Raw genomic sequence first — 27,850 nt, forward strand, 5'->3', positions numbered from 1 at the left:
AGGTACGCTGAAATTAGATGCAGCATCCATCCGATAGCCATGAGTTTTAATAAAAATTCTATCGGCGAAAGCCATAAAACTAAAACTACTTAAACTTATTGTCAATGCTCAGGATATTTCGAAATTCCACGGTACGGAATACGTAAACAAGGTCCTTGGCCTTAGGGATACGTACCTTGCGTAGGTGTCGAACGTTCCTGAATGGGTTTTCCGATGACGTCATCCTCAGAGGTTGAGCATGATAGTTGAGCTTTCGCCGCTCGTAAAGACGGTTGGTGCGCGAGGCGCGTGCAAGCGCGCGATCCATGAATATGCGCTTGCGCTTTACTCCCTTTATCCCCTGACAGCTTGACTACCTATTCTGTTACAAAGCTTCCGAGTCGCGATTTTGCGAATCCGGTTCATTCACTGCCCGAATTCTATTCCAACATCCGACCCGAGGATGTGAGCAACCAGTAGGCCGGGTAGCTAATGTACAGTCGAAAATGAGAATCAAACCTGAAATCATCAATACATTCACTTCCCCAACCGAAAACTAAGAGATTTATATTCGTTTGAGTGACTCGCGTCAAGACTTAAAAAATATAGAGGTTAATTTATTAAGATTAGTGCGTGTATCGTTATTTTTATCTTGGTCATATCGCGGTTCCGCTTTGAAAGAAGCTTTTGGGGTTAACGTTTCTTGGCTGTTTTCTTTCAAATAAAATACATTGAATAAAGATCAAGGCATTTGAAAGGAAAGATATTCTGAATAGTTTTGAAATGTTTAAAAGCTTGTTGGAGTTGGTTGATATATGTGGTGCTTTCATCGGGTGGTTTTAATTAATCAATACGAAAATATAGGGAATTAGGTCGACGTGTTTATCGTGGATACACTGTGTCCCCAAAAAGGGTTTCGTGTTACGGGACAATATTAAGAGTTAAGTGTTGACACAGGCACCAATAGGAGTGCCCGAAAAAGTTTTACATGCCTTGGGTTACGTCTACGTATATGATGAAATTACAGTTGCTCGTCATTGAAACGGATTACTGTTGGAGGAAAGCACTACTTAGGTAAGTACGAATGAGCTTTTAAGAAACCTATGACAATTTGTTTTGACTGAATGGTTCGTAGCTACATACTTATGTAGTGCTTCTGGGAATGTGGAAAACTTTCACGGAAATCTGCTGATGTAATTCTTGAGATGTAAGCTTTAAAACTATGCTTATATAGCTAACGAAGTATATTGGAATTAAATTATTGTAAAATAAACGTTTCTTGTATATTATTATGCGCTTGTATATATACTTCTTATAGTAATATTATGAATGTTTCAAATATAGTAGATTAACAAGTACTTTAATTATTTAATAAAAGTATGGCAACAGACAGGTAGCATAAAAATACACGCTTGAAAATTTGTTTAAATTGTCATATTTTATCGTTTAAGTCTGGTACAATACAATTTCAACATAGTTCCAAATCTAATATCGATTTGACACCGTTGCATTCCTGTGAATGCATACAACACATTGTTGAAAAGGACCTATTTACTTTCTATCTATGTTTAAATTTGCTATTAATAAAGAAACAGTAGTTAATTGCTAGATAAGGAGCAGTAATATAATATTAAAACTATCAGAATAATAATTTCCAAATTTTTTAAATTCAATATGAAGGCATCATTACGTCTCAATCGTTAAAAACGATAAACAGTACAAATATTATCATTGTATCAAATTATACATCTTTATCAAATGCTGTCATAGAAATCTGCCGATAAAATGATATCATATTACTACGTATAAGTAGAAAAATAAATACCGACTTCTTTTTCGGCCATCAGAAATACCATTTGATTCACAATTATTTATTATATAATTTGTTCCCAAGTCAAATTAATAATTAATGGTAGGATCACTGAAATCAAATCTGATCTTTATTCTATGAGGAAAAGATGGTTAGAACCGATAAATGTGTTCAAATCGACCGCCAACGTCGGTTGTCGATAAAGAAGAGTTCGTCCTATCCATCTGTTTACGTCAAATCTCAAACGTTTAAACGATTCTAGGTTCTCGAATACGAAGGGGTTCACGTGTACTCGGCCATCGCTGACATGCGTGTCAGCCCTAAGCTACCCAAGTCTTCTGAGAACCAGATAAAGTGGAACAGAATGGCGTATGAACGGAGCGATACCAGTACTCTCGACGTCAGAACGCAACCATCATCGCTCCATTCTCTTGCTTTGGCCGCTCTTTTCCTCCCACTCTGTCCTCCTCTCTCTACTTCGCGAAACGTGAGCGGCCATATTTATTTTTTTTAAGTGTCACTTTTCTCGATTTCGAGAGACTGAGAGTCATCGTGAGTTAGTACTGTTGTATACTTAATGTATGTATAAATCTGTGCATACGACGTCATACGAAACAGCAAAGTTTAGTGGAACTTGGACATGTTCAGTGATTCGTGTTTCATAATATGAGTTTGCGTGATAGATCCGATCCTGATCCATACGCAGAAAAATAACAGCCTCGAAAGAAATGCTTGCCGTAGAAAAAGTGTTCATACAATATAATCCATTTGCTCTGATTTAGTTGGTTAGTTCTTCCGTCATTTACCGTCATTCAATATTTCTAGTCGTTAAATCCCTCAATTTCACTTGAGGCTCCTCGTGTCTCCTCATCTTTCGTGTCACAAACAAAACTGAGTGTGACGTCGTGAAAGGGATACTTGGTTATGTTATCACAGTTCTTATTTGCTCTCAAGTAGATTTGGAAGATTTCGCAATAGTGATAAAGTAGTGATATATTTAGTAGTGCGCGTATAAGTGTGAGTAAAATGCATAAATTAAGGCTACCTGTCAAGGTCGAATTGCCCACTGCTTTAACAAGGTATGGGGAAGCCTAATTAACAGGTATCAGTATTAGTATTTTCACTATGTTATTGATATTAAATCTGTAAGCACGAGGAGACTCAGTACTTGAATACTCGAGGGAGACTATTATGTTAAATGCAGTTCGTTGCTTTAATGCTTGTGAATTTGCAATCGAGTTAATAAGTTGATTTCAGTTCTAATTCAGGATAAATCTCCTCGAAGTATGCTGAGAAATTCCATGAGCTATTTCCAATAATTACCCACTACCTAGATAATATAATTGTTTATTGAGCATGTTTATCTCATATCTGTGAGTGTATATCAAGAAGCATTCTAACTTTAATGGTTAGATTGTTAAATCTAAATGTTGTATACTCAAGTATTATGATATCATCTTATCGTTTTCAAAATTTATATCTAATTTATGTGTATCATTGTGTAATGATTAAAATGTGCTTGTCTTATCTTTGTTTTAGATGGATAAGACAAATACATTTCTATAATTAATGCAAACAAATTTAGAATAGAGTTGTATATTGATTCTTGGTTAAATGTCATTTCACAAATATATACATTCACAGTGAAGTTATTACAAGTATTCTTATATGATCATTTAACAATGAACACTTGTGTGATTCACTGAACACGAATGCTATTCCAGAAGTTTCCATTTATCTACAATATATCAGGAAACCTAGTTAGACTATACCACATTCTGTCTATAATTCATACCATGAAATGTATACAGCAGTATAAAGCTCACATTGATCTATAATTTATTAGTTTTATAAAGAATTTATCAGGTCCATACTTGTACATGTTTTGTATATTCAGGGCAGGAGAGTATAATGTAAGATGAAAGATGTCGCAGAAGAACTAAGGACACAAATATTTTATAGTACTTGTACTTGCATCTAACTCATTTGTTTATCCCCACAAATGCTTTTACTATAAGGAGTGATAAAGTTAATGGTCTGTAAATGCTAACAACGTATTAAGTACAGCAGTAATGGGAACCTTCCATAATGTGAGTAGAACTCCAATGGCAGTGCTGCTATAAAGATGCGACTCATAATAGTGCTTGGAAAATTTATGTTCTAACGTATTTTTTTCAATTGAACCTCTGTATCGGAATGCTCATATATCTATATTGATGGATAATAGTCGACCTTGTTATCGTAACACAACCTACTACTTTGTCATAGTACCTAATTCGTACTTAATACTATCCTACATTAGAAACAAACGTATTTTTACCAATAGTAGGCATAGATTTAAGAGCTTCAAATACGCACAGATTCTTGTTTTTTACATCAAATGGTAGTTCCCAACGGGAAACTTTAAAACTGATGACAAGTCATTAGTATCGCGAGTTGCCAAATATGTTGTGGGTATCTGTAAAACCATATAGAGAGTATCGAGAACAGCGCCGCAATATTCAATGTACGACGCAAGCCAAGATAAGATAAAAGAGATTAGAATAAGCTATCCTTTCCTAAGTACGACTCCTCAGAATCTTGTTGTTATTCCAATCAGGGGGCGAGTTTGTACTACGTTCTCATCGGTAATGGACGTCTCTGCGTTATTTTCGGGGCTGTACCGTACGAGGCCTTGCGCCCGCTAATTTGGCCTTTCACTTGATCTTGACAAATTGAATCTACTGCGGTTAGTCTACTGTTCGCCGTTCGCCGGCGAACCTATCGGCTGCGCTATGAGCCGGGATACCTCCGACATTTGCCGTGTTGGTTCTGTTCATCGTGCGCGTCGGGCTCATAGTAATATTTTGCACTCGCCGTATTAACGATCTTTTCTTTTCGTGGGACGCGAGATACATTCTCGTAGTTTTGCTAGCCGGCAACATGCAAGACATACAGACTATCTTCATGGTGGATGTGTAAGTGAATAAATTGAAGGACTTCGGATGTTTATGCTTTTCGATTGTGTGGATCATTTGTCACGCATTTTTGTCCTCATTTTTTTTCTCTTCTTTCCCCTTTTCTCTAGATCGTTATCCTTGATTAGACAGACTACGAATTATCTTTTTCTTCATTTAAACGGCTCTGAACGAAGCCAAATTCATTGTATCGATTATCGATGCTTTTTTTTCATAAATATATAAGTGACAGTGCAAATCGTTACACCTTGTATTCATTGATGTGCTCCAAATTGTAGGATAATGCTGAGTCTTGTTGACAATTGACCTCGTGGTAACGTCTTAAATCTTTGGAGAATTAACTAATTCGCTGAGAGGTCAATTCATAGGTGTTGGTGCAGTGTACTTGAAAAGCTTAATGGTCCTACCTAAGGTTGAGACTGTTGAGATGGTTGAGCTTTTACGAGGATGTTTTTCTTATACACTTTTAATCTTTATGTACGGCATTTAAAACTGTTAGCGTCTTTTCCCGTGAACTTGTGAGGTATGTCGCAGATTGCATATACTGTCTTTTATTTTTATTTTTTTGTTAATAAATAATAAATATATTGATCATTGTTTTATGTATTACTCTTGATTTATACTCCTTTCGCGTGCATATCTGCCATTCTCATTGCTGTTAATAATCACTGATTATCGGTCAATTTTATTTTATTCTACGCACTGGAGAATTCGAAATTATAGCAGCTTCAACAAGAAAACGAGAAACAGAGTGATTTGTCATTTCAAAAAGTTTAATAATTAGTAAAGAACTGAAAAACAGTATAACTTGAAGTATTATCTTTATGACAGCTGCTGCTATTCCCTCAAAAAAAAAAAAATGTAATGAACTTTTAAATATTTAAGAAATACGGTTGACTATCCTTGCGAGTTTGGTAATGTTACGAAATTTCGGTTGTCTGCCGATGAATTAATAACGATACCACGTATATGATGATAGTAGGATGTCCGATTGACAGTTTATAATATTCCGTATACTTGCGTGAAGTAACAAAGCAACGTATGCGTAACGTATACGTTATAAGCTCTTTAGAATATGAAACATAAGTCCTGTAAATTTACAGCAAAGGTAGTAGAGTCTTACAAGGATATGACTGTCGTCCCATTAGGAACGTTGCGAATTATCACAAATTCAGTTTCGCGGTGACGCTTAACGTGAGTCATGGGTTTCAAATGATCATGATCGTCTTAAGAATCTATAGATTGGTTGGTTCACAAAATAACATTTGTTGCCAGGAAAGGAAATAAGAACGTCTGGCGTAGAAGCAATACGTGATACTAACGTATTATCGACGATTGGTCAAGGAATAGCTTTAGTATCGCATTTAAATAAATGAATGTGTAACTCGTACAGTATTCCTCAAAGCTTTTAACCTACCTTTTGAATGCGAAAGCACTTTTGTTCGTAAATTATGGCACTGAATGTACTTCCATCGACTCGATGGAATGTTCGCGAAACTCGTACGACTCAAGTGGTTATTAGTCGAATTACTGGTTATGCTTTATATTTCATAACGTAGATATTAACATCGTGTGTCCCTGACGTTTCATCAAACATTGGTCTGCTCTTCTACTGCCAAAAGATTTCGCTATTTTTGTTTTGTTTTTAGCTTCGCGATTCATGTCACGATTCTAAAAACTCCTAGTCACGTGACCACGCTGCGTAACGAAAATATACGAACTTTTGGCTCAAGCGTTAGATATCGTTGATGAAGGCTTCCTTTCAAATGATTAGTAATATTAGTCATTACTAATCTTTGACTCTTGACTGTTCGCCTTGTGCTTTTTAAGGCAGGCACAGCAGGAGACTTGTGAATGTTGCTCTGTTATCATTCTTGGTACTGTATAGAACCGTAAGGATATATTAAACAGGATATTTTACTCGTGCAGTAGGGTAATCCGAATGTCGACACGTTATTCCAAATTTTGTATGTACGTATAGGTGAAAGATAAAGTTTAAAAAAGTAATTGTGCACTTCACACATGTAGTTACCACCGAGGACTTACTTTTTGTTCAGGGGACTCTTTTACGCTTATATTCATAATAAGCTTGCACCTGGATGTTATTTGGCGTTGGATATCGACTCTTCTTTTCATGATAGATTTTTGTTTTCATTTAATAACTTATTGGTGTAAACATGTCAATTTGTGAATTTATTCATTCTTTGAAGATGCCAACCTTTTCATGACGTGCGATAGTATGAAACTCCGTGCCACTCAGTAACGGGCGTAAAATAACAATTTAGATTTCGAGATACCTACCTGACGAAAGCGTCCGTTCCACGTCGGTTGTGATAGTTTCGTTTTGATTTCTAAAAGCATCGTGAATTCGTCATCCTTACTCCAGTATTAACACTAATCATACCGGCAACTTTTTATAAACGTATATTTGGCTCCAAAACGGTCAAATTATCGGTCGATGGTACGGTTAGTGTTATGTACACAATGATAATACTATATATAGATACACGAAGGATCTAAGATTTAGATTATTTAACTTTCACTGTTATCTGACGAAAGAGATGGAAGTGATCATCTCTTATCTCTCTTGTCAAGCATATCAGCTGAACTTCTTGAACGTAACTTCAGTTCTAGTGCTCTTCTTCGACGCGTGTGATTTTAGCTCCCCTTTTTTTAAAACATTTAAAATGTAACGATAGTTTCAGATAGTTTTACATTTGTTTCAAATTGTTCCAAAGTTGTATCACAAAAACTTGTTCGGAGACAGTAATTTTTCAAAATTATTCCGAGTTGTTCTCATTCTTAACAACATTGTTCTGAAGTTTGGTTGAGATACTTGAAAGAGTAAAAGAAATTCAGTGGTGCTGGAATTTCATAACAGTATTTCGAATCAATAGTATATGAATTTGAATGATAGCATTGTGGCAGACGAAGGTTAACGTTAAAATTATTCTTTTAAGGTTAACCACGTGGTTGATAAACGATAAGCTATTTAAAATCATTTGAGAAGTTAACTCACTTGTAAAATGGTGCAATTTTATCCGCGTTTCGTACTTTATATTGAAAAAGCCTTAGGAATTTCGTCCCACTTTAAAAGACTTTTATTTATAGATGGCACGTGATAATAAAAAATCACAGTAGAAAAGTGATTATGAGAAATTAAATTATAGAATATGGAGCGCGTAGTTTAATAGGAATCAAGTGGATTAATCAAGGATGAAAGTGGCGAAGAAAGTGGCCTTTTTTTCGCGTTTTCTAGGTGAATGATTACATATATAACCTTCCCCTTTTGGAACAATATTAGAAAAGAACTAGAACAACCTGGAATAATTTTCAAAAATACGATTTTCGACAAAAGGAGGATTTCACGTTTTTCAATAGTTACTGCCTCTGAACAAGTTTTTCTGGCACAACTTTGAAACAATCTCGAATAACGGTTAAAATGTTCAATTTATTAAAAAAGGGGGCAAGGGGGCGAGCTTCACCCAGGTTCTCCTTCGCGTAAGCACCGCCTTTCGTTCTTGCTCTTAACGATACTCTCGTGTTAACGTGCGTTCAGTCGCATTTGAAAATTCGCATTTCCGGTGGTTCATTAATGTTTCATGAAACCGCTATGGGCAGACTTGCATAGCGCGGAAGTTTTAGCAACGGTAAGTTTAAGACGTCAGTGGCATATGCGAGCGGCGGCTAGAGTCGTGGTCGAGCCTCTAAGAGATAATGAAACTGCGCTACGTCCGTTATCACTTCCCTTTGATAATACTCTGCTCAAGGGTATCCATCTATTATAGGATTTCATGTAAAAGAAGCGTGAAAATATAATAAATGAAATTATGATTATGCCTCTCTCTCGTTTCTCGAACTTTACCGACGAGGTCGAATTAGTACTGTTCGCATATGGCGCTGTAGCGGCTAACGAAGAAGATAAGCCGAGCTGCGACCGGTTTCTGATAGTGGGTTACGTGCAACGGGAACTCGTGTGTCAGTTGGATATCATACCAACCACAACTTGCATGCTCTCGTACAGTCATGGCTGTAGTACTATGTTCTCGTTCACCTGTTGCAATCGAGCTGTTATGGCCGATAACGTGTTTGAGACTGGAAAATATTCGACATGCATTCAGATCACTATTCGCTTCGTTAGCTTCTTGTTGGATGTATAATACCCTTTGACTGTTTAAAGACAATGTTAAAACTAACCCGGGGGAGAGGTTTGTTCAGTGGGATTGTAATGTGAGAAATGGAATTTTGATACTTTGATATTCACTATTTTTTTTAAATTTGACAATAGGGAGCGAAAGTCTGCTGTCGCATATGATTTACTTGCTTGTGTTTCTTGATTCTTATGAATTCAATGAGCGATTGAATTGTACATGGTATTAAGTCGACTTAGAGTTTATTTCTTTTATGAAAGAGCATTGCGATTAGATCGGGTGTTTTCTCGTATTTAATGCATGCGAATTACTTTCGTTGTGTGTATCGTGCTTGGGATTGGATTTGAATGTGTTGATCGGTGAAGTTGCAGATACACTCGTGGACCTTGGTTTTATAATTTTCTATCGGCCTCAATTTAACTTTCACCAAGTCTTTAATTTTATACTTCGAAATACCCCTCCGGCTTCTTTTTGTTAATTGCAGGGGTCTTTTTTAAGCGTTACTCTTTCTTCTTTCAATCCTCGTCGTCTCGATGTGCTTCTTATGTTTTCTGCTTGAGCGGTCCAACTCTGGGAATTATTTTTAACGACGCCTTGACAAGTCCGTAATAATATTTAATTAAACTGTTACTGACGCGCCTTCAATGTTCATCAGTTTAATTTTCTGTTAATAACATTTTGCTTTTTATAGACGCAATTTTTCAAGGAGATTAGAAAACTTTTAATCTTAGCCAAGATGGCTTTTAATATGCTCTGGTAAATTTATTATGAGATCCAACACGTATAATTGATACTTTTTATACAGCAGTTAAAGTATCACCCTGACTTCAATCGGTTTAGTGTTTTCTTTTTGTAACACAACATTCAGGTCATAATTTATAAAATGCTGGTAACGCAAAATATGTATGAATTACACGGACAATGGCAAAGACACGGAGAATGTTCTTCGATCCATCGTTGAACCGTCTTGGTTCGTTAAGTAAAATCTTCTGATTGAAATATCGCAATAGCTGTTGAATAATCGAGCGATTGTCTAAAAAAAAACTAAATCCACAGTATTGTGGAACTGTCCACGGCATGAACGCTCGATGCCTGGAAACCTGTCGATTGCCATGTACTTGGAATAATTACAAGAGAAATATCAATGGTCGAGTTTGAGTTCAGCCTTCTCGTACAAGAAATTTGGGTGGTTCCTTTCGGATTTGCAGGTCATGCGTCCCAGGATTAAGAAAGTACTATTTGTTCAGGACCTTCTTGCTAAGGTTTTTATCCCTCAGGGAATTAGGGATTGACCTGAACTTTCGCTTGTCTTCGCTACCTGACCAGATCGTAGTGACCTAACGGAAATAGGTACTGTTTGCAGGATGGTATTGGACCCCAAGGCAACGAGTCTGCATAGCGATTACGGAAGTTTCGACCGACCATTGGGCAGTGGAGACGGACACGAAAGAGACATTGAAGCAGCAGTTGATGGAAGCACCAGTGGAATGGCACAGTCCAGTGACGTTTATCAGCGGCAACCTTTGCTTCCCGGTGCACCAGCTAAGAACAAGGACAAGTGGAATGGAGTTGGCTCCAGTTCAGACTATTACGAGGACGACGAGGACGACAAAATTGATAGTCTCGGCCATGTAAGACATCCGGGGATACCAAACGGATCTGGAAGTGGCATCGTGAAGCTCGATATCCCTCCGCCATTACGGGAAGAACCTCGGTTCCCCAAGGAGAAGTGGAAAACTTTTTTAGGTGAGTTCAAAAGCGATTTGTCTTATAAGCCTCTCTATTAGAGGACCTTAATCTTCATTCTCTGTGGTGTCTGATGCTGTTCCCATTTTCATTGTACGGTCACTGATCTTTCCTAATTTTTGTTGTTTTATGCACTCGACTTTCTTTTGTCTCACCAATATTATTACGTTAGACGCTGGTATTAGCGAGTATATGGTAATATCTCTCTTAATTTCTGTTCTCATTTTTTTACTCGTGGCTAATCCTTAACCGTTACTTGTTACAGCATTCCTCTTTATGGTTGTGAACTTCATACTAACAACCGCATCACTCGCTATGGTACACGAGCGTGTGCCGGATCGTGCAACCTATGGTCCACTTCCGGATGTCGTTCTGGATAATATTAGTGCTCAAGATTGGGCCCTCAACGTCTCCGAAGTTTTAATCATGATCGCATCGAACTCTGCGATGGTTTTAATTATTTTCCATAAGCACAGGTATCAGTATAATTGACACGTGGGATGAATAGAATCGATGGGATCAAATTAGTAATTCAATAATCGCATATATATTGATTAGCGTCCTCAACTTATTCTCTTTCGAACAACAAGATAATTCTTTAAATATATATTTAATCATTTCCAACACCGTCGATCGATTATAAATTTGCGCTACCTCTGGTTGAAGGCCGCTCTCATTATGATTGCCCTTACATTGTATGTCACGTCGTTTCACGATTATTAACCTACTAACTTAATTACGGTTGATCGGTCTATCGAACACGGTGCTTAAAACGTATGGTTAACGGAGAAATAGATTAAGTGATAATACTTAGACTCAAGGAAATATTTCAAAGGGTACATTAATTCCAGATTCATTGTGGTCAGGCGAATCTTTCTCCTGATGGGATTGCTGTACATGATGAGGAGTGTCACGATGTATGTGACCGTGCTGCCCGTTGCTAGCACAACGTATTTCTGCAGTCCCAAAGCGAACAACACGAGTCCTCTTTTGGTAACGAAGAGAGTCCTTCAATTGATCTCTGGATTTGGTTTATCCATCAACGGGAAACATACCTACTGTGGCGATTATATCTACAGCGGTCACACAGTGGTTCTCGTTCTCAGTTACCTCATCATTAAAGAATGTAAGGAAGTATGGAGAATTATTTTAAAACAGACATTAGTGCAAGAGAAGTCAATAGCGAATGGCGGGAGGTAGTTGACCTCTTTCTAGTATAATCACTAATACGCGTGTCATACATTGACACAATTTTAAGTATTTGCGTCATTTCTTATTCTAGATAGCGATTCATCGATCGTATCTATGCTAAAAAGTCAGTTTACTTTATGGCACGTGCGACTAACCTCTACTGTGTTGTATTTTCAGATTCTCCAAGGAGGTGTCAACCTATACATTGGCTTACGGGACTCACTGCCCTTGTTGGGGTAATCATGGTTCTCATAGCTCATGGTCACTACACCGTGGATGTTCTTATAGCGTATTACGTAACCACCCGTATATGGTACATTTATCATACCTTGGCGAACAATTCGCACCTGAAGGTAAGTGATAGTTCTTTTTTGTTTGTTTGACCAGAATAGTCCTTTCACAGTGACGATCACTGATATTGATCGTCCTTCGTCCAATGAAGCGTTACTCTCATAATTTTTCTTTCCTCAAGGCTATTTCTCATAGATGCTACTTCGTATCTGTGTTAGCATGTAAAAGAAATCCAAGAATTAAATTCTCTTTCGTGCGATCTATCAGTTTCCTGTTCCGCACTGTCTATTTTGTAGAATTCCATTTCTTGAATATATGTCAGTAGGTGGAGTTACTGCTAAGTTAAGAACTCGGTAAAATGTCTGTTCACAGCAAAACGGCCCGAACAACCTTTTATCCCGGCTCTGGTGGTTTCCCATATTTCGATATTTCGAGAAAAACGTGGGTGGAATTGTGCCACGACAGTACGACTGGCCTCTTCCCTGGCCTCGACGATTTTTTGCCAAGCATCCCAACAGAGACAGTTAATACTTGCCTGAAGTTCGTCATGAAACCTGCCTCCTAGGGGTTATATTTGCTGTATATATTTAGGTTTATTATATAAAGTTGTCCCGAGTTTTTAAAGATTCGCGCATATAGCGTGCGAACTTTTGACTACTCGTAGGACGTTGAGGGTATGTAACAACCGAGTTTCATACAAGAAAACGAAAAAAAAATATACTAAACGTGCATCATTCACTTTATTCTACTGTGCACTGAATGGTAGGAATGATAAATGCTTAATACGTGTAACACTCGTCGTCCAGTCACGGCGAAAGCTTGTCGCGATATTGTTATAGCAATTTTTTTCCGTTATATTGAAATTCAATACAATATGTAGACAATGCGACGGCAAGCAGTGAACTGTTTAAAAGGGTTATTGCGCAAATTGTGATCTTTGTTTGTCTTATAGATTTTATTTCCTCCTGGTTCAGGAGATAGATAAAGGGTATCCTGCTTTTTTTTCATTATTTGACATTTCACGTAATACTATGAAATTATATTCAACGTTAACTTTGAAATCTCATTAGCATCTACTTTTTCTGCTGTTTTTCATGAAAACGATAAAATTCATGAATATTAGAGTGCACATCGAGCATCTCGACGAGGCTTATTCCGATGAAATGCGACTCTAATATAGTTCCTCCCTTTAAGTAACGGAGAAGACATAAAAGAGAAGCCAGTTAGTTCGTGCCAAGTGATTCCACAAGCCTGATCTAGCTTCACCCTGCGGATTTTCCTCGAAACGTTCATGTTCCCTGGACGATTCGATTATAATGAACAAAACTTGGGAAGACTGATGAAACCCACCCTGTCGTAGTGGTGAATCGTAGTGCATGGAATTTCTCTGGGACCAAGGTTTTAGGTTTTTGGAACACTCGAAGATACACGTAGTATGGAGATGTAGTAGTAGGGATGAGCTTCTAAAAAAAACTCACAGTATACAGGATAAGTGAATTCGTGTTGCAGTATCCAGCAGGATTTTCATGGGGATAAATTTAAAAAAAAATTCGTCCCAATAAAATTCACTCGATATCCGTAACATCGCGTTGGCGCAAATTCGTAACTCGGAAACAAGTGATCTTTTAGAGATTTAATTATATTTTGCGTGGACTCGAATTTTCTCGGAATAAAATATAGCGGTCGCCTTCTGCCCATGAGTTTCACGAAAATTTGTATTACACGTCAACGTTAAGAGCATTCGAAGAAAGTTGAAGTTACGTGTTCAAAATCACTTTGCTGCTCGTTAAATCTACTGGTATTTATTCTTAGTTTTATTGTTGTGATATCGGATAACTGTTCCACTGGAAGACGATGTGTTTACCAATTAATCTATAAATTAACAGATAAAAAAGAGACGTTCGATTCTCGCTTTTTCCGCTCTTCCCTGCAGCTTCGCTCTGTTACGAGTTCGTGGGACCTTCTTGCCCTTGAAAACAGGCGAGATACGCTTATCGAATTAAGTCACACTACCTTATAGCCCCTATTCTTAAGTGGATGTTTTGCAAAGCGCAAACGGACTGTACTGGTACCTCTTTTCTCTTATATGCTTTTCCACGCGTCACGCTTTATCGTAAGATAGCGGGCCTAAAACACGAGCACGTCACCGTATGCATGTATGCTCAAGGTGGTTGAATGATATTGATGCTTGTGGATGTTTTCCGGTATTCCTGGAACGCTTTGCGAACTTTCTGTTGCGAGAATGGGGCTCGGCCGTGTGTTACTGTGTAACTCGATGCGCCCTGTTGCGGTCGTTGATATTCCTCTTATAGACGTATATATACTTGTATTATCGTTAAGTATATTGTGACAAGATAATGCAGCTCGTGGAAACTCTCCTATGAACATGTAGCGATCGACCCGTCTGACAAACACGGGTGTATCCATTGATCGGACGACCCAATTTCTTCGGAAGAAAATATGATTTCTATCGTGGTATACATACGTGTACTAAGGCAATGTTTAGAGCTGTAGCGATCCAAATGTTAATATGGAGTTACAATTTTTCGTGTGCAGAGGGAGTGTTGCATATTACATGCTGTATAGTTTGTAAGCAATAGGAAATATATATATACGTATATACATATAATATATACGCATATATATATATATATATATTATATACGATTAAATGGAGAAAAAATGCTTCTTCCATTGTCGGAAGGATTACGTTAGTGTTTATAAACATTATATGAAGTCTAACATTATACAGCTGTGATGCTAGTACTCGTATGTACACATATGTTTGGCTAGATCTGTGCGTATGTACATAAATCTATATTTTTACGTGTAGATATTTTTTGGTAAATTGTTAAAATGATCTGATAGAAATGGTAAAGTATACATACGTTGTAAATAACAGTAGCGAAGGGCTTTGTTACAACATGGATTCTCTGTAAGTCGAATCAAAATTTTCTTACCGTGAGAAATTTATTGGTAGCATTTTTTATATTCATGAGAAATAATAGTCGCCAGCACTGTATATTGTTGACACCGAGTGGGTAATTTTGCGCAACCGAATTTCCGTTTGTTACTGTACGTGTACATATATTTTTATAGTTATTTATATAAGCTACGCTATTGTTATTGTATCATTACGATAAACGAAAACGAGGTATATTCGAACTTTCTTTATACTTCTGTATTTATAATATTTATTACGTTTGTCATATGTTGGATGTAATAAAGTTTAAGTATACTTTACACACAATAACATTTGTTATTGTATCTTTACGACTCTCAGTATGTATATATGGATTCTTTAGGTTAATTATTGAAATAATGGGCTGCTTAGTTTCAATAATATTTGTTAAGGGAAGCCGAATAATTCGTAAGGCATTCGCATTTTCGTAAGGAGCTGGTTTTAACAGCTTCATATCATTTCATTAGATAGCATTGCAAAGAACTTAGTACAGTATCGGAAAGTTTAGTCAAAACTTGTTGCGAATTAAATTTTATAATATTACAGTTCTTACGGTTTCAAGTGCCTCGGAGCACTTCAGCTGTGTTTCAAAATGAGCCGACGCACTGAGAGCATCGTTGTGTCTCCATCAAATTCATTGAACGGAGACACAACGATGTTCTCAGTGGTATTGGCACATTCTCAAACACCTACAATGCTCCAAAACAGTTAAAACCGCAACAGGACTACGTATTCGCTATGCGCTTATATCAGCGAACATGAGTAAAAGTTTACATATTTGCGGAGCAAATTTACGGCGAGAATTTATAGGGAATAATACAGATGGCGCAGATAGGATGCACATACAGTTCCACATGTGCTCACAGATGAATGTTTTTGTATACGCAGAGCAAACAGGCATAAAAATTAATTGATTTCAGAAATCTTTAATCAAATGAGTTCTAAAGACCATTGAAATTTATATATTGGGTTATTCACGGAAAAAGCTACCAGCTGAAATTAGAACCGAATGGGTGATTTCGTGAATCAGTGCAGGGTGGCATCATTAAAGAAATGAAAGTTAACGTCATGACACTGCTAAAATCATGAATTTTACATTCTTTTATTTGTTTAACAAGGCCACACTGCCTCGATTAACAGAATTGTTCAATCTCGTCCAACTTCAGCTGGTGCGTTTGCCGTGAATAATTGTTTGCGTTACTATTAGTTTCTTCCAATGTCACTTTTTTTATGGACGTATAACAAATTTTTTTGATCGAACCCAAAATTATTGGTAAACGAAATGGCTAATTTCCTGTAAGGTATACTAACGATGATTCCTTTGCTTGGTAGACATCATTACGAAAATTAAGTCACAAAACTGGTCAGCTTATTCAATATCATTATTTCAGATGCTTAGGCAATGTAGGTTACAAGTATATGGACATGATCAATACGATTACTTGTTCAATTAGGTTTATACAAAAACACTACCCGTAACACTAACTGCCATCACAATATTTCACAAATTTTTAAATTGAAAAGTTGTAATTAATTATCATCATGGAAGAGTAAGTAAAAATGTTTTTAACAATGCAATTGATGCTTCGAGTTAAAATTTTAGAAATTATGCTAAGCGTTAATTGTATACTTGAAACGTAATACGTCAATGATCGAATTGAATGTTACATTTTAGGAAAGAAAAAAAATCTACAGAAATTGACGCTGAAAACAATGACGTCGAAGGTGAAAAATCCGAGGGAAAAGGAGAGCTGACTCAGGCAAGAAAAAATCTCACAGCTCGTCATGACTTTGGCAAATTATGGCATCGCTTTCGCGTTCTTAATTCTCAAAATGCAATACTTCACGGTACTTTGGCCATGAATAGTATGCGCTTCAAACATCGCAGTCGTGGCTTCCAGGGTGCTTCGTGTTCGGTAGTAGCTATAGTATTTGGTCGTCTGCTAGAACCAAAAGATTGGACCAAACATTACATCGACCAAGTTCTGGAATATGGAGATAAGGTCTTTCGCATTAGTCAGACCAGGAACAGAGTGAATCCTGGTGTATATATGACAACCAACCTTGTCTATCCGGAATTTTATGTTGCGGACTATAAGGTTACGATATGCACTGAGGAGAGCAGCGTCTACGGTAACCTCTTCAGTGAGACCGTAGGCTGTCCAAACTTTATGGACGGTCTTGAACGGTTTTTCAAATTAAATGATTCGGGAGTGGTCACGGCACAAGGAACTTCAGTGGCAATGTGGAGACAACTGGGTGCAGGTTTCTTCCACTTTGATCCTGCCGGATGTGCAGAAGATGGCAGCAAGTCTGCCAATGGCGTGGCCTGTCTAATGCGATTCAAATATATGAACGAAATGGCGGACCTTTATTTGAGTAAATTGGACAAGAAATACGACTCTAGATACTGCATCGACAAAGTCAGTGTACTGCGTGTCATGCCTGTCAACCGGAATATATTTTTGACAGTAAGCGAATCGCCCAACGACGCGCTAGTCGTGGATCGTAAAATACTAAGATCGATAAATCCTGCGGACGTCGAAGAAGGCAAACGCGACTGTACAAGATCAGCGCCTAAAGAGACAAAGGTACAAGCTCCGTTGTTAAATACTAATATTTTAAAAGAACCTTTGTCCATCACAATCTCAAATTATAGCATCGATGCTCAATTTGCAATAGTACCACTAGTGGATCAGAATTCGTTTGACACCGGATATGATTATTATGATATGGAGGCAAACGTGCCGTCGACTTTTAAAGAGCTTTCAGGTGACATGGCCATTTTGCATGGCTGGACGCACGAAGGCAGTGAGATGTACAAGGGGAAAGGAGCTCAAAATGTGGCCAACTGCGTGATGGCGATTGGCATGAAGAAAGTACACGCTGTCAAAGCTTGGCTTAGACCTAGACTCGATGAAATTCTAGTCCTCGGTGACGCCATCTATGCCGACGTCAAGAATGAAAAACCTACGATCAAAACAATGACTGCTGCTGATTTGAACGACACCAAATTTCAAATTCAAGGAAAGAAAATGATAGTCGACGTAGACTTGTTGACAGTTGTCGGTACGGTAACTTCAAAAATGCCAGAAGTTCTTAGTCTGAAAGACGCTCTTGATGAATTCTTCTTAGTAAATACAGATGGCGTCATCGAGTGTACGTCAATGGCTCTAGCCGTTTGGAGCCAGGATGATTATTATTATGTATTTGATCCACGTCAATGCGATCTGCATGGTAATCACATAATAGAGGAGAAGGGCAAGGCCAGTGGAAGGTCCGCGAAGGACAGCACCGTTCGAGAAAAGAAGGTCAAGGGAAAGTGCTGCGTTATACGATTCCCCAATATAGACAGTCTAGTTACCCTCTTTCTGAAGAACGTCGATCCAGCTAAGAAAAATGACAGATTTACTATACGACACGTCACCGTTGTGAATGACGTACCTGGTACAAGACCATGGAATGATTTCGGTCCAATTCAAAATGGAAAATGGATCCTCAGAGGGAAAATAGCGAACAACGATGACTCCTTTGAGGATGAGAGTCGTGGTGTCCAGGGCTTAGCCATGCCAGTGGCTGGTCTGGTTCATGCTAAAGATTTGCCGCCAGCTAAATGGACCAGGGATACTATCGACGATGCTATCCGTGATGGTGATGCTTACTTCAATTGGTGTATATCGCCTGAGGAAGAGAAAGATAGGACGTTGTTCGTTAGAAATATGAAGAAAGTTTTATATTCTAAAAATAGAAGAGTCAATCTTGAGGCTGAGGAGGCTAGTGTCGTGGGTGATCTCAAGGCTTCGGCTGATGGTGATCAGTTAGATTTAACCAAGGCAATCAATCAGTTCTTTCAAAGCCGACAGTTTGGAGTTGTTCAGGTTAAAGATTTATCGGTGGCGATATGGAAAGCCGAGGAGGAACTGAAAGATAAGACCAAGGAAATAGCTTATTATTGTTTCGATTCGAATCCCAGAGGACCGTCAGGGGAGAAGAATATGCAAGCTGTGGAAGACGAGCTTGTGGGATGTGTTATTCGTACTCTTGATACGTCAGAATTAGCGAAATTTATAGAGGGTAACATCGACCCAAATGCCGAACCTGGAAATGACTTTGTCATTCACGACATTAAGATTCAATCCATCGGACAGCCAATGACTGATGAGGAAATTGAGAAGGAAAAGGAAATTCCTATAAAGCCAGAATTAAATCTCTATACTGCCCTAGGGGATGATGGCGCTTGTCTTAACGGTAGCTTTAATCAAGCTAATGAATTGAACTTCAAGCATCATAGTCGAGATAAGCAACAAGCTGCGAACGCCTTGGTCGCTCTGGCAATGACAAAACTTTATAATCCGCATTTGTGGTACAGAGAAGTTGTCGATGACATATTAAAAGTTGGCGATAAAGTTACGGTTGATAATTCGGAGAATCTTCCGGAGGCCGAGGAGGACGAAGAGAGTCCTAGAAATTATTTATTACCGAGTGAGCTCAATGAAGAATTCGTTATAGGGGTTAACAAGATGTCCGTAACTTTAGAGGAGGATGCTGTAACCGGAAAACTATCGGAATTGAGTAAAAATATAGAAGACTTTTTTGGAGAGAACGAACAAGCCGTATTTCGATATCAAAATATAATGCTGCCAATTTGGAAAGAAGGTAGTGTCTTTTTCACAATGGATCCAAGAGGAAGGGACAGTCGTGGTGTTCCAAAAGAAAAAGATGGCGTCGCTACCGTTATGTGGTTCACAAATACGACGTCCTTGGCAAATAGTTTGCAAATGGCTCTTGACAAAACGGATGGTGAATTCTCACTCGACAGCGTGGATATAGAAAATGCTTACGAAACTAGAGTGGCAGAAGGCGACAGAATAGGAAAGACAATCTCGAGTGAGAATTTGTGGCATCATTTTTCGAAAATGTCTGATGGAGTCTGGAGCTTTAACGGTAACGTTACTATGAGCGACGAAAAATTCGAGGAGGTAAATAGAAATAAACAAAGTGCAGCCATAGCCGTGATCGGTGTTATATTTTCAAAAGTTTATCAGCCTCGAAGCTGGAAGCCTCAAGTTCTCGATGAAGTCATCGTAACCGGAGACAAGCTTCACTCTAAATGTGTCGAAAGACTGGGCGAAGGCTCGATACCAAAAGTCAATGAGATAATCACTGAATTTTTTCTATCGAATCGTCGAATTGATCTAACGATCAAGGATTGCGTAGAGTCGGGAGATCTTGCTGGTAAAGGATCAAAATTGCAGGATCTAAAATCTGGGCTTGATCAATTTTTTACAAATTACAATACCGGTGTTCTCACGGCTGCCGGTACCAACATGGCTATATGGAAGATCAAGGATTTTTATTATGCTCTGATCCCAGGATCGTCAGGCAACGGTGATGCCTCAATGGGTCCTCAAGTCTTACGATTTTCCAGTACAGATTTCATGGCTTCTATCCTAAAGACTCTTCTAGGTGGCACAGGGGATTATGAGATAACAGCAATAGATGTCATAGACTGGAATAAACTTCCGCCATGGAAATTTGATCCTAGTTCAGCAATTAGACCTTCGAATTTACCGCCATTAAACGCATATAAAAGACTTCGAGGTGCAGCCAGAGCGATACTACGTGGTACCGCTCATCAAGCTTCTGAAATTTTTCCCGAAGTATTTCGCAATAGACAGACAGCTGCCAATTGCGTGGTAGCACTCGGTATGTCCGTCATTAAAAATCCAACTACGTGGACTAAATTAACGTTAGACGAGATTCTTCTAGTAGGCAGTAACGTCCACAAGGAAAGTATGACGGCAAAGCCAGCCCGAGAGAAACTGACACCTGATGACATTATCAGGGTTTTTTATGTGGGGGTGACTGTTTTAACGGCCGACGTTAAAGCAGCAGTATCAGGACAGGTCGCCATTCCACCACCGGAACCGGAAGTGAAGGGTAAGAAAGGCGCAAAAAAAAAGAAGCCTGCTCGTAAAGAGAAGAAAGGTAAGAAGGGTAAAACTAAAAGAGAGCCACCACCTCCGCCACCTATTATATTCCTTGAGGAAGGTTTGCAAAAATTTTTTGAAAATAATCGTGCTGGTATTTTGGTCACCGGACGATATATGACTGCTATTTGGAAAGATTTCGGTGTATACTTTATGTACGATCCAAGAGCCAGAAACGATCAAGGACTCGATGATGATTTCGGTGCGTCCTGTATAATGTGGTTTGCCTGTATGCAACCCTTTTACGATCTTATTTTTGCGAATATTGAAGAACGCGAAAAATACGGTCGTTACGACATTTACCAAGTTACCATAAAAACAACTTTAATAGAACCTTTACCGTGTCCGGCGAGTTTCCGTACTATTCAAGAAAAAACAGCTCCATCAATTCCTCTTTCATCTACCAAGAAGGTCAATGTTTTAGACGTCGCGACTCTATCGGGTTACAACATCGTGGATGATGAGATCAGTGTACTACGTGGAAATGTTCATCTGGGGGATAATATTTTCAATATAAAAAGTAGAGGCCTACAAAGCACGGCTATTGCCGCCGTAGCGATAGTCGTAGGATTACTGCACGTTCCGTCCACCTGGACCAGTGATCTGGTAGATGCTATTTTGAAGTACGGCGATCTACTTCACGTGGACAGCACCCGAATGTATCTTCCAGGAGCCAGAAATCTCTCGCCACGTGAACTACTTACGGTTTTTATCGTTGGCGACTTGAGGGCGCATATTCACATACATCATCACACCAATGCCGGGGTTTTACATCTCTATGACCTTATCTCTAACCTTACCCTCTTCTTCAAGAATAACTGCTCTGGTATTTTGCACATGACTAATATGGCCGTCGCCGTGATGCAGCATTACGGTAAGTTTTACTTATTCGATCCCTGCGCAAGAAACGAATTCGGTCGTCCCAGTGAAGATGGCGCAGCTTGCGTCATTAAATGCGAGAACATATCAAAGATGGCGCGGGTGTTTATTGAAAATTGTAATTACAAACGACCGACTGTCTACACGCTCAATGCCGTTAATGTGCTAAATTTACGTTTCTTTTCCGACGCTAAAAAACCCTGCCCGCCATCATGTATAAAATAAATAATAATATTTTGATTGAACTATATACGATTGGAACTATCTATAATTTTTACCAATGTTTTGTTACATATTTTTTAATAAAAAATCACGTTACTTGATACGGTCGTATTTATTGCAATGACAATATAATTGAAATTACCTTTTTTTTTCAACGTTATCAAAATAATTTACTATTTATTAGTCTCAATACTTACATGTTTTTTTTTTTCTGGAAATACTACACCAATGAATAGACGGTGACAACATTCTCAAATTGCTAATTTTATTTATAGTTTTATGACACAAATCACTTTTAGCATCTATATGAGTAGGAGTACAGGCTATACGAGAATGAATTTAATACAGATCACTTATTAGTGTAAATACAATATTTCAGTTACACGCTATAAACTAGATACTTAGAAAACACTGTACAACACAGCTGAACTGTAGAATACTTTACATATAATACAAGCACTCCTGGAAATGAGACGAGGCCAGTCGACGAAGCCGCGTCGCTCCGTAAAATACGTCATTTTTATTCTCATTTATCAGAGATGATATTCGTTACGTTTGCAATCCGCTATGGAATCGGCACACGAACGCGGCATTTAATAGGCCGTGTTTAACCGATTAACAAATATTTCAAATAAATCCATCAAACAATATTATTGATATAAATATATAGATCTATCGAGTAGCAGCATCCCCGTCGTAAATTCCCACGGAACTCCATGAGAATTTCGATCTAACATTTTGATCTGCTCTCGATATAATCCTCGCTACAATACACAGAACACGACCTAACCTGGAGCACGGTCAGATGAGTCTCATCGAATTCATACTCAGGTACCAGCTAGGTCGTGGAGTGTGACAAAAAGAAAAAAAAAATGAACGAAGGAATGACAAAAGATTAAAAAAAAAAATTAATAACGTGAGAGCACAAAGGATATAAAAACAAAAAGAGAGTCTCGTGTCCCATGGTTTCGTCTCATTTCTCGAAAGTGGATAATTGCAAAGTGGCACAGGCAGGAAAAACTGTCCTCGAAAAACCTATTTTTCATTTGGTCATAATACCGAGGGGTCGTTTAACATAGGGGTCCGGCCCTACGGTTCTGCTTGTACCACAGAGCGTACAGCAGGCATCGTTACAATAAATCGTACAATTTTATAGTCTTTTCTGGCTACAATCTGTCAGTTTTTCATAATAGGGACAAAGCACAATCGGCATGACGCGATTGCACGACTGTTATCCGACATTGTGTTGATACCGTTCCGTGAGCTTTTTTACTTCGAACGTCTATGCATTTGCTTCTCGCGATCTCGTGATTCGTTGTCCGTCGTCCGCGCCTTCTTGTTCTCCTCGGTAGTTCAGATTCCAGATTCTAGTTCTTGTCGCGAGCTCCGCGAGCACGGAAAAAGTTAATGCACGCGTATGGAATAAAAGTGCATGCATTCTTCCATGCTCGTGTACATTTCGCGCGATTTACGGAAGTGTGCATTTTTTTCACTGTTTCCACTGGGAATCCAATACTTTTCATAGGGCCGACCTGATCTCTGAAAAATTCTCACGTCATTGGATTATATTATTTCGTTTTATTCTATTCGTCTTGAATGCCGAGATCGGCCGGTATTGTCCTATGTTTGAAATATATATATATATACATATATATGCAATCGTTATTTATCTCTGATGGAGACGCGAACAATTCGATTAAAGATCGACTTTCCCTGGGATACCCTTTTGCAAATGTTTTTAAGGATATTTGACTTTTTTTTAAATTGTTCTATCGTATCGATTGTACGTTCAATTAGCCAAACGGCCGTGAGGCAATTAAGAGCGATACACGTGTTCCCGCTAATTGTACTATAAGATAGTGTTTAGTTGAAGTCAATGTAATACGAAGATGTGGACTTTATTTTGGCGAGAGTTCAACGAGAACGAGTTTAGAGGAATAATGTATAGAGCCGGGTGAATGGATTAACGTAAAAGTTAAAGAGAAATGTTGGGCAAACGGCAAATTAAAAAATGCACACCTCAGCCGACGTTATACTTCATTGGCAGAAACGAATTTAAACAGATCATGATGTAAAAAATATGTATTAATAATAATATTGGCATGATGTTCTTATGGCACGTTTAGTTTACTATTCAGTGACGCGTTACAGTAGTTTATGTGTTCACTATACAGACATTATATTCAGTCAAGAAACTTTCCAACATTACACATTCATGATTCATCTCAGATTCGTAGCGTATACAATTTGTTCTCATAAATTCCTCCATTGCACTTTCCCATCTTCACAATAAATGCACCTTAAAATATTTATTATGTACAATAGCTGCTTCCTAATGAACGTTCAAACAATCGTATAAGATTTCTATTGCATTTTTGGTTGGTAAAATGGTAAAAATAGATTGCACCGAAAGATCATGCAATAAAAATTTAACTACTAATGGCTATGATAAGAATTTTCATCATATTTAACAATCCAAATTTTTACCTAAACCGCTAAAGACTACAGGCCACTTCACTCGCGGTTACTGAATTTTTATTTCGTATAAAAGAAACACTCCAAAACATAAAAAAAAAATTTCCTCATAGAAAATTAGGTAATCGAAAATAAAAATTTCCCGAGACCCAACGAAATTTTTCGTTAAATCTCTTAACGTGAGCGCTTATCAACGCAATAGACATCGGGTGCTTAAATCTTAATGTTGCACGAAAAAAAAAAAAAAACAGTAATTTCTTCAACGCAATTAACATTACTTAATTCCATTTTTTTTGTAATTAAAAGACGCGTACGTCGTGTACTTTAACGTGAGTGAATTTACATAGCGGTTATTTGTATTTCAAAAATTCGAATCAAATCTATCGCCAGGACGTTCGCTTGAAGATCAGAGAAATGCGCCATTACGCTGTACTGCCTGAAGATGTAAGAAATAGTAATGATCTTTAAAAATCATTCGCAACGACATCGTACAATTCCTCTTTATGTACACGTACAGATACGAGCCGTTGTTGGTCCAAGAAGCTTAGAGAATAATTTTATCAATTAATTGGAATAGCTCTACAGGAGTGAACAAAGTATCTTTCATAAACTATAAAATTAAAAAAAAAGTCTCTTATCGAAGACCCGAAGGAATCTACGTGCGCATACGCATTTCTCTGATATCCGAAATGTGATCAAAATTTGAATACCTCCGTCGTGTCTGCAATTTGTATGACTACAATTAAAAATTCGAAATTGATCCTAGCTCTCATTGAAAATCAATGATAATCCTAAGCGAGTCGTCAGTGTCGTAAAAGAAAGATTGGAGCAAATTAAAATAAAGAATAGAAGGAGAAACGACAATACAAAGAAGAGAATTTGACAAAAATGAAAATTATTTAAGAAAACGATTGATCATCGTTATTGCGCATTAAAGTGTTCGTTAAATAATAATAACAACAACAGATACGACATTATGAACGGTAGCGCGTTCATAAATGATGAAACGTGCTTAGGATATCTAATTTAAGATGGAAGCGCTAAACGGTACGTCTGACGTTGCAAAAATCTTAAATGGCAATTATTGTCACGTCAATAATTTTCGAACGCGAAAAGCTGCTTGAACGATCGAACATCAGCATCGCATTCCTTACATTTTCTCTCCCATACATTTACATTCATTTTTTGTCCAATCCCTCTCATCGGATGTATACTATCATTTTCACAAATAAGAAGCAACCCCTGACGTCCCTCATCGACAAAAGGTGGGCTCAGCACGTTATATCATTCACAAAAGCACCACTGGTTTTCAGATAAATTCCTGAGATTTACCTATGTACCTCAATAATATTATGCAATGGAGATCCACGGACAAGACTGTTAAATACATTGCGTATAAAATCTACAGTTACGTACATGCCAATCGTATTACTACCCGCCGAGTAGGCAAGAAAGGGGAAGAATTAGGTCGTCTGGGAGTTGAATTAATAGGGTATGATGCAATGGTTATTAGTAAATAAGAGGGAAAAGATGAGGAATAAAGGAAAGAGAATAAAGAAACAAAGGAAGGGATGACGAACGAGGTAGGAAGAAGGTAGAGGGGGGAGACGTTGAACGGGGTCTAAAATTAACGACTTCGCACTAAAGAGATCTTACTGGCTAATTAATCGCAATTTATGTATGTGTATGTGTACCGTGTGTGTATAGACTTTTAAAAAAATAACAAATTACATACAGAAGATAGGTATTTTGACAGGTGACGTCGAATAAATGAATAATAATAAAGGCTATCACTTAACTCTTTAGCTATGTCTGCGATATAATTATTTATAGAATATAGTACCTGGCACAGGAACATGACCTCTCAGTCATTGGCATCACAACGTAACAAGGACTACAAGCTGCGTCACGCGCACCTCACAATAACACATAGTCACTTGCCATACGTGGCTCTCCTCTAGTGGGTGACTGCAGCCAGACACTTGGTCCTGAGTATTTCTGCATCATATTCATTTCTTTTCATTTTTCTTTAAGCTTCTCTTATTATCTCATATTATGTATATCGTCCGTGTTTTGCTCGTGTTTTCGATTCCGATTGGACACACTCTCATAGTCAGTCTCTTATTGTGACGATCGGATAGCAAGGCTGGATAACTACTAATAAGAGAAAACAATCAGATCAGTCAAAGTTTCAAATATTCTACATATTTACTCTGCCTAAAAGCTGATCGGTATTTCCCTATTAATAAAAATAAAAGATACGCCGCTTGAACGCTACTTCCCACGTATAACCTACGTAAACGCATCCCATGTCCTTGCAGAATCCCCGACTCGTTGATACCCTCGTTGATTCTCGGCGTGTTCTCGGCGTTCTTATTGCTTCTCCCGGTTTCACAGCTCTCTTCGTCTTCTTGTCCCAAGCTGTTCACGCAGACTCGTCCAGAGATCCAAGATGAGACAGACGAAGTAACGGAGCCTCGGATGGTAATTCCAAAACGACGAGTGCGCCAAACTGGGCTGGATTTATTGATTCGGCTGGTATCGTCAGAGGATGATGCCTTTTCGCTGGGATCATTATACAGAAGAGTAATACGCGACTGGCAAAGCAGCGACGTAAAATTCTTCACGACGTTTAGACGTTGCGGTTATCCAGCCTCTCCGAATGTAAACGTAGATGAACCCCGATGACACCGAATGGTACAGTCTTGTCACTTGGGGCGGCCCAGGGCTACGTAACACTGATCGCGGGATTGGAGGGTCCCGAGGGCGCAGGGCCCACGTCACTCTTTATACATTGTCCCGTGAGTTGATTAACGCTCAGCGGATTGTTGATGTCGTGTGGATTGGTGCCGACCGGATTCCGATGAGGAGGCGCCGGCTGAACAGGATTCGGCGCTAAGGGCGGAGGAGGCACCGGAGGTGTCACAGGGCACGGGCAGGGGCTGGCCAAGCTCGAGGGTGACGGTAACACCAGGGATGGACTTGCCAGACTAGACAAAGCGGACAATCCCCCAGGACTGCTCAAAGATTCATCCTCTTCGGGAGTACCGGCCTCCCCCACGCTGCCCAAATTGTCCTCCGAATGGTCATCCTCGCCGTCTCCGTCGCCTTCGCCGTCGCCGTCTCCTCCCTCCCCCATGTACCTGATACACTTCTTCTTACGTCTGGAAAAAATACTGGTTTAGTCGTCACTGTAC

The 27,850-nt window shown here is 38.6% G+C and overlaps 3 protein-coding genes across 22 annotated transcripts in view; 2 read left to right on the forward strand and 1 right to left on the reverse strand.

Annotated features, from left to right (window-relative positions):
* Positions 1–826: 826 nt before the first annotated feature.
* Positions 827–15,375, forward strand: LOC107269033 (phosphatidylcholine:ceramide cholinephosphotransferase 2). 12 transcript variants are annotated; one of them, XM_015742420.2, is made up of 7 exons: positions 935–1,053; positions 2,052–2,276; positions 10,261–10,643; positions 10,909–11,119; positions 11,495–11,769; positions 12,012–12,187; positions 12,498–15,375. In XM_015742420.2, the coding sequence occupies exons 2-7, from the start codon at positions 2,161–2,163 to the stop codon at positions 12,651–12,653; spliced, it is 1,317 nt and encodes a 438-aa protein (XP_015597906.1). In that variant the 5' UTR covers positions 935–1,053; positions 2,052–2,160; the 3' UTR covers positions 12,654–15,375. The 12 variants fall into 12 exon arrangements, with proteins under 12 accessions (XP_015597907.1, XP_015597906.1, XP_024942107.1 ...); XM_015742425.2 differs by lacking the exon at positions 935–1,053 and adding an exon at positions 3,687–3,879 and having other exon boundaries at positions 2,104–2,574; XM_025086338.1 differs by lacking the exon at positions 935–1,053 and adding an exon at positions 3,687–3,879 and having other exon boundaries at positions 2,176–2,276.
* A 140-nt stretch (positions 15,376–15,515) lies between these two features.
* LOC107269031 lies at positions 15,516–22,255 on the forward strand. Its single transcript, XM_025086332.1, has 3 exons — positions 15,516–16,388; positions 16,479–16,637; positions 16,763–22,255. The coding sequence occupies exons 2-3, from the start codon at positions 16,630–16,632 to the stop codon at positions 22,179–22,181; spliced, it is 5,427 nt and encodes a 1,808-aa protein (XP_024942100.1). The 5' UTR covers positions 15,516–16,388; positions 16,479–16,629; the 3' UTR covers positions 22,182–22,255.
* A 167-nt stretch (positions 22,256–22,422) lies between these two features.
* Positions 22,423–27,850, reverse strand: part of LOC107269034 (protein pangolin, isoforms A/H/I/S) — a 131,008-nt gene continuing 125,580 nt past the window's right edge. For 4 of the 9 annotated variants that reach the window (XM_015742436.1, XM_015742438.2, XM_015742437.1 and 1 more), the window contains one exon: positions 27,382–27,817. In XM_015742436.1, coding sequence (XP_015597922.1) covers positions 27,382–27,817 — 436 coding nt within the window. Of the gene's footprint in view, positions 27,818–27,850 lie in introns of all 9 variants that reach the window. The other 5 variants (XM_015742431.2, XM_015742432.2, XM_025086340.1 and 2 more) reach the window with 2 other exon arrangements.

The sequence above is a fragment of the Cephus cinctus genome, unplaced genomic scaffold (assembly GCF_000341935.2).
Source record: "Cephus cinctus unplaced genomic scaffold, Ccin1 Ccin1_scaffold0597, whole genome shotgun sequence".
Taxonomy (NCBI): Eukaryota; Metazoa; Arthropoda; class Insecta; order Hymenoptera; family Cephidae; genus Cephus; species Cephus cinctus.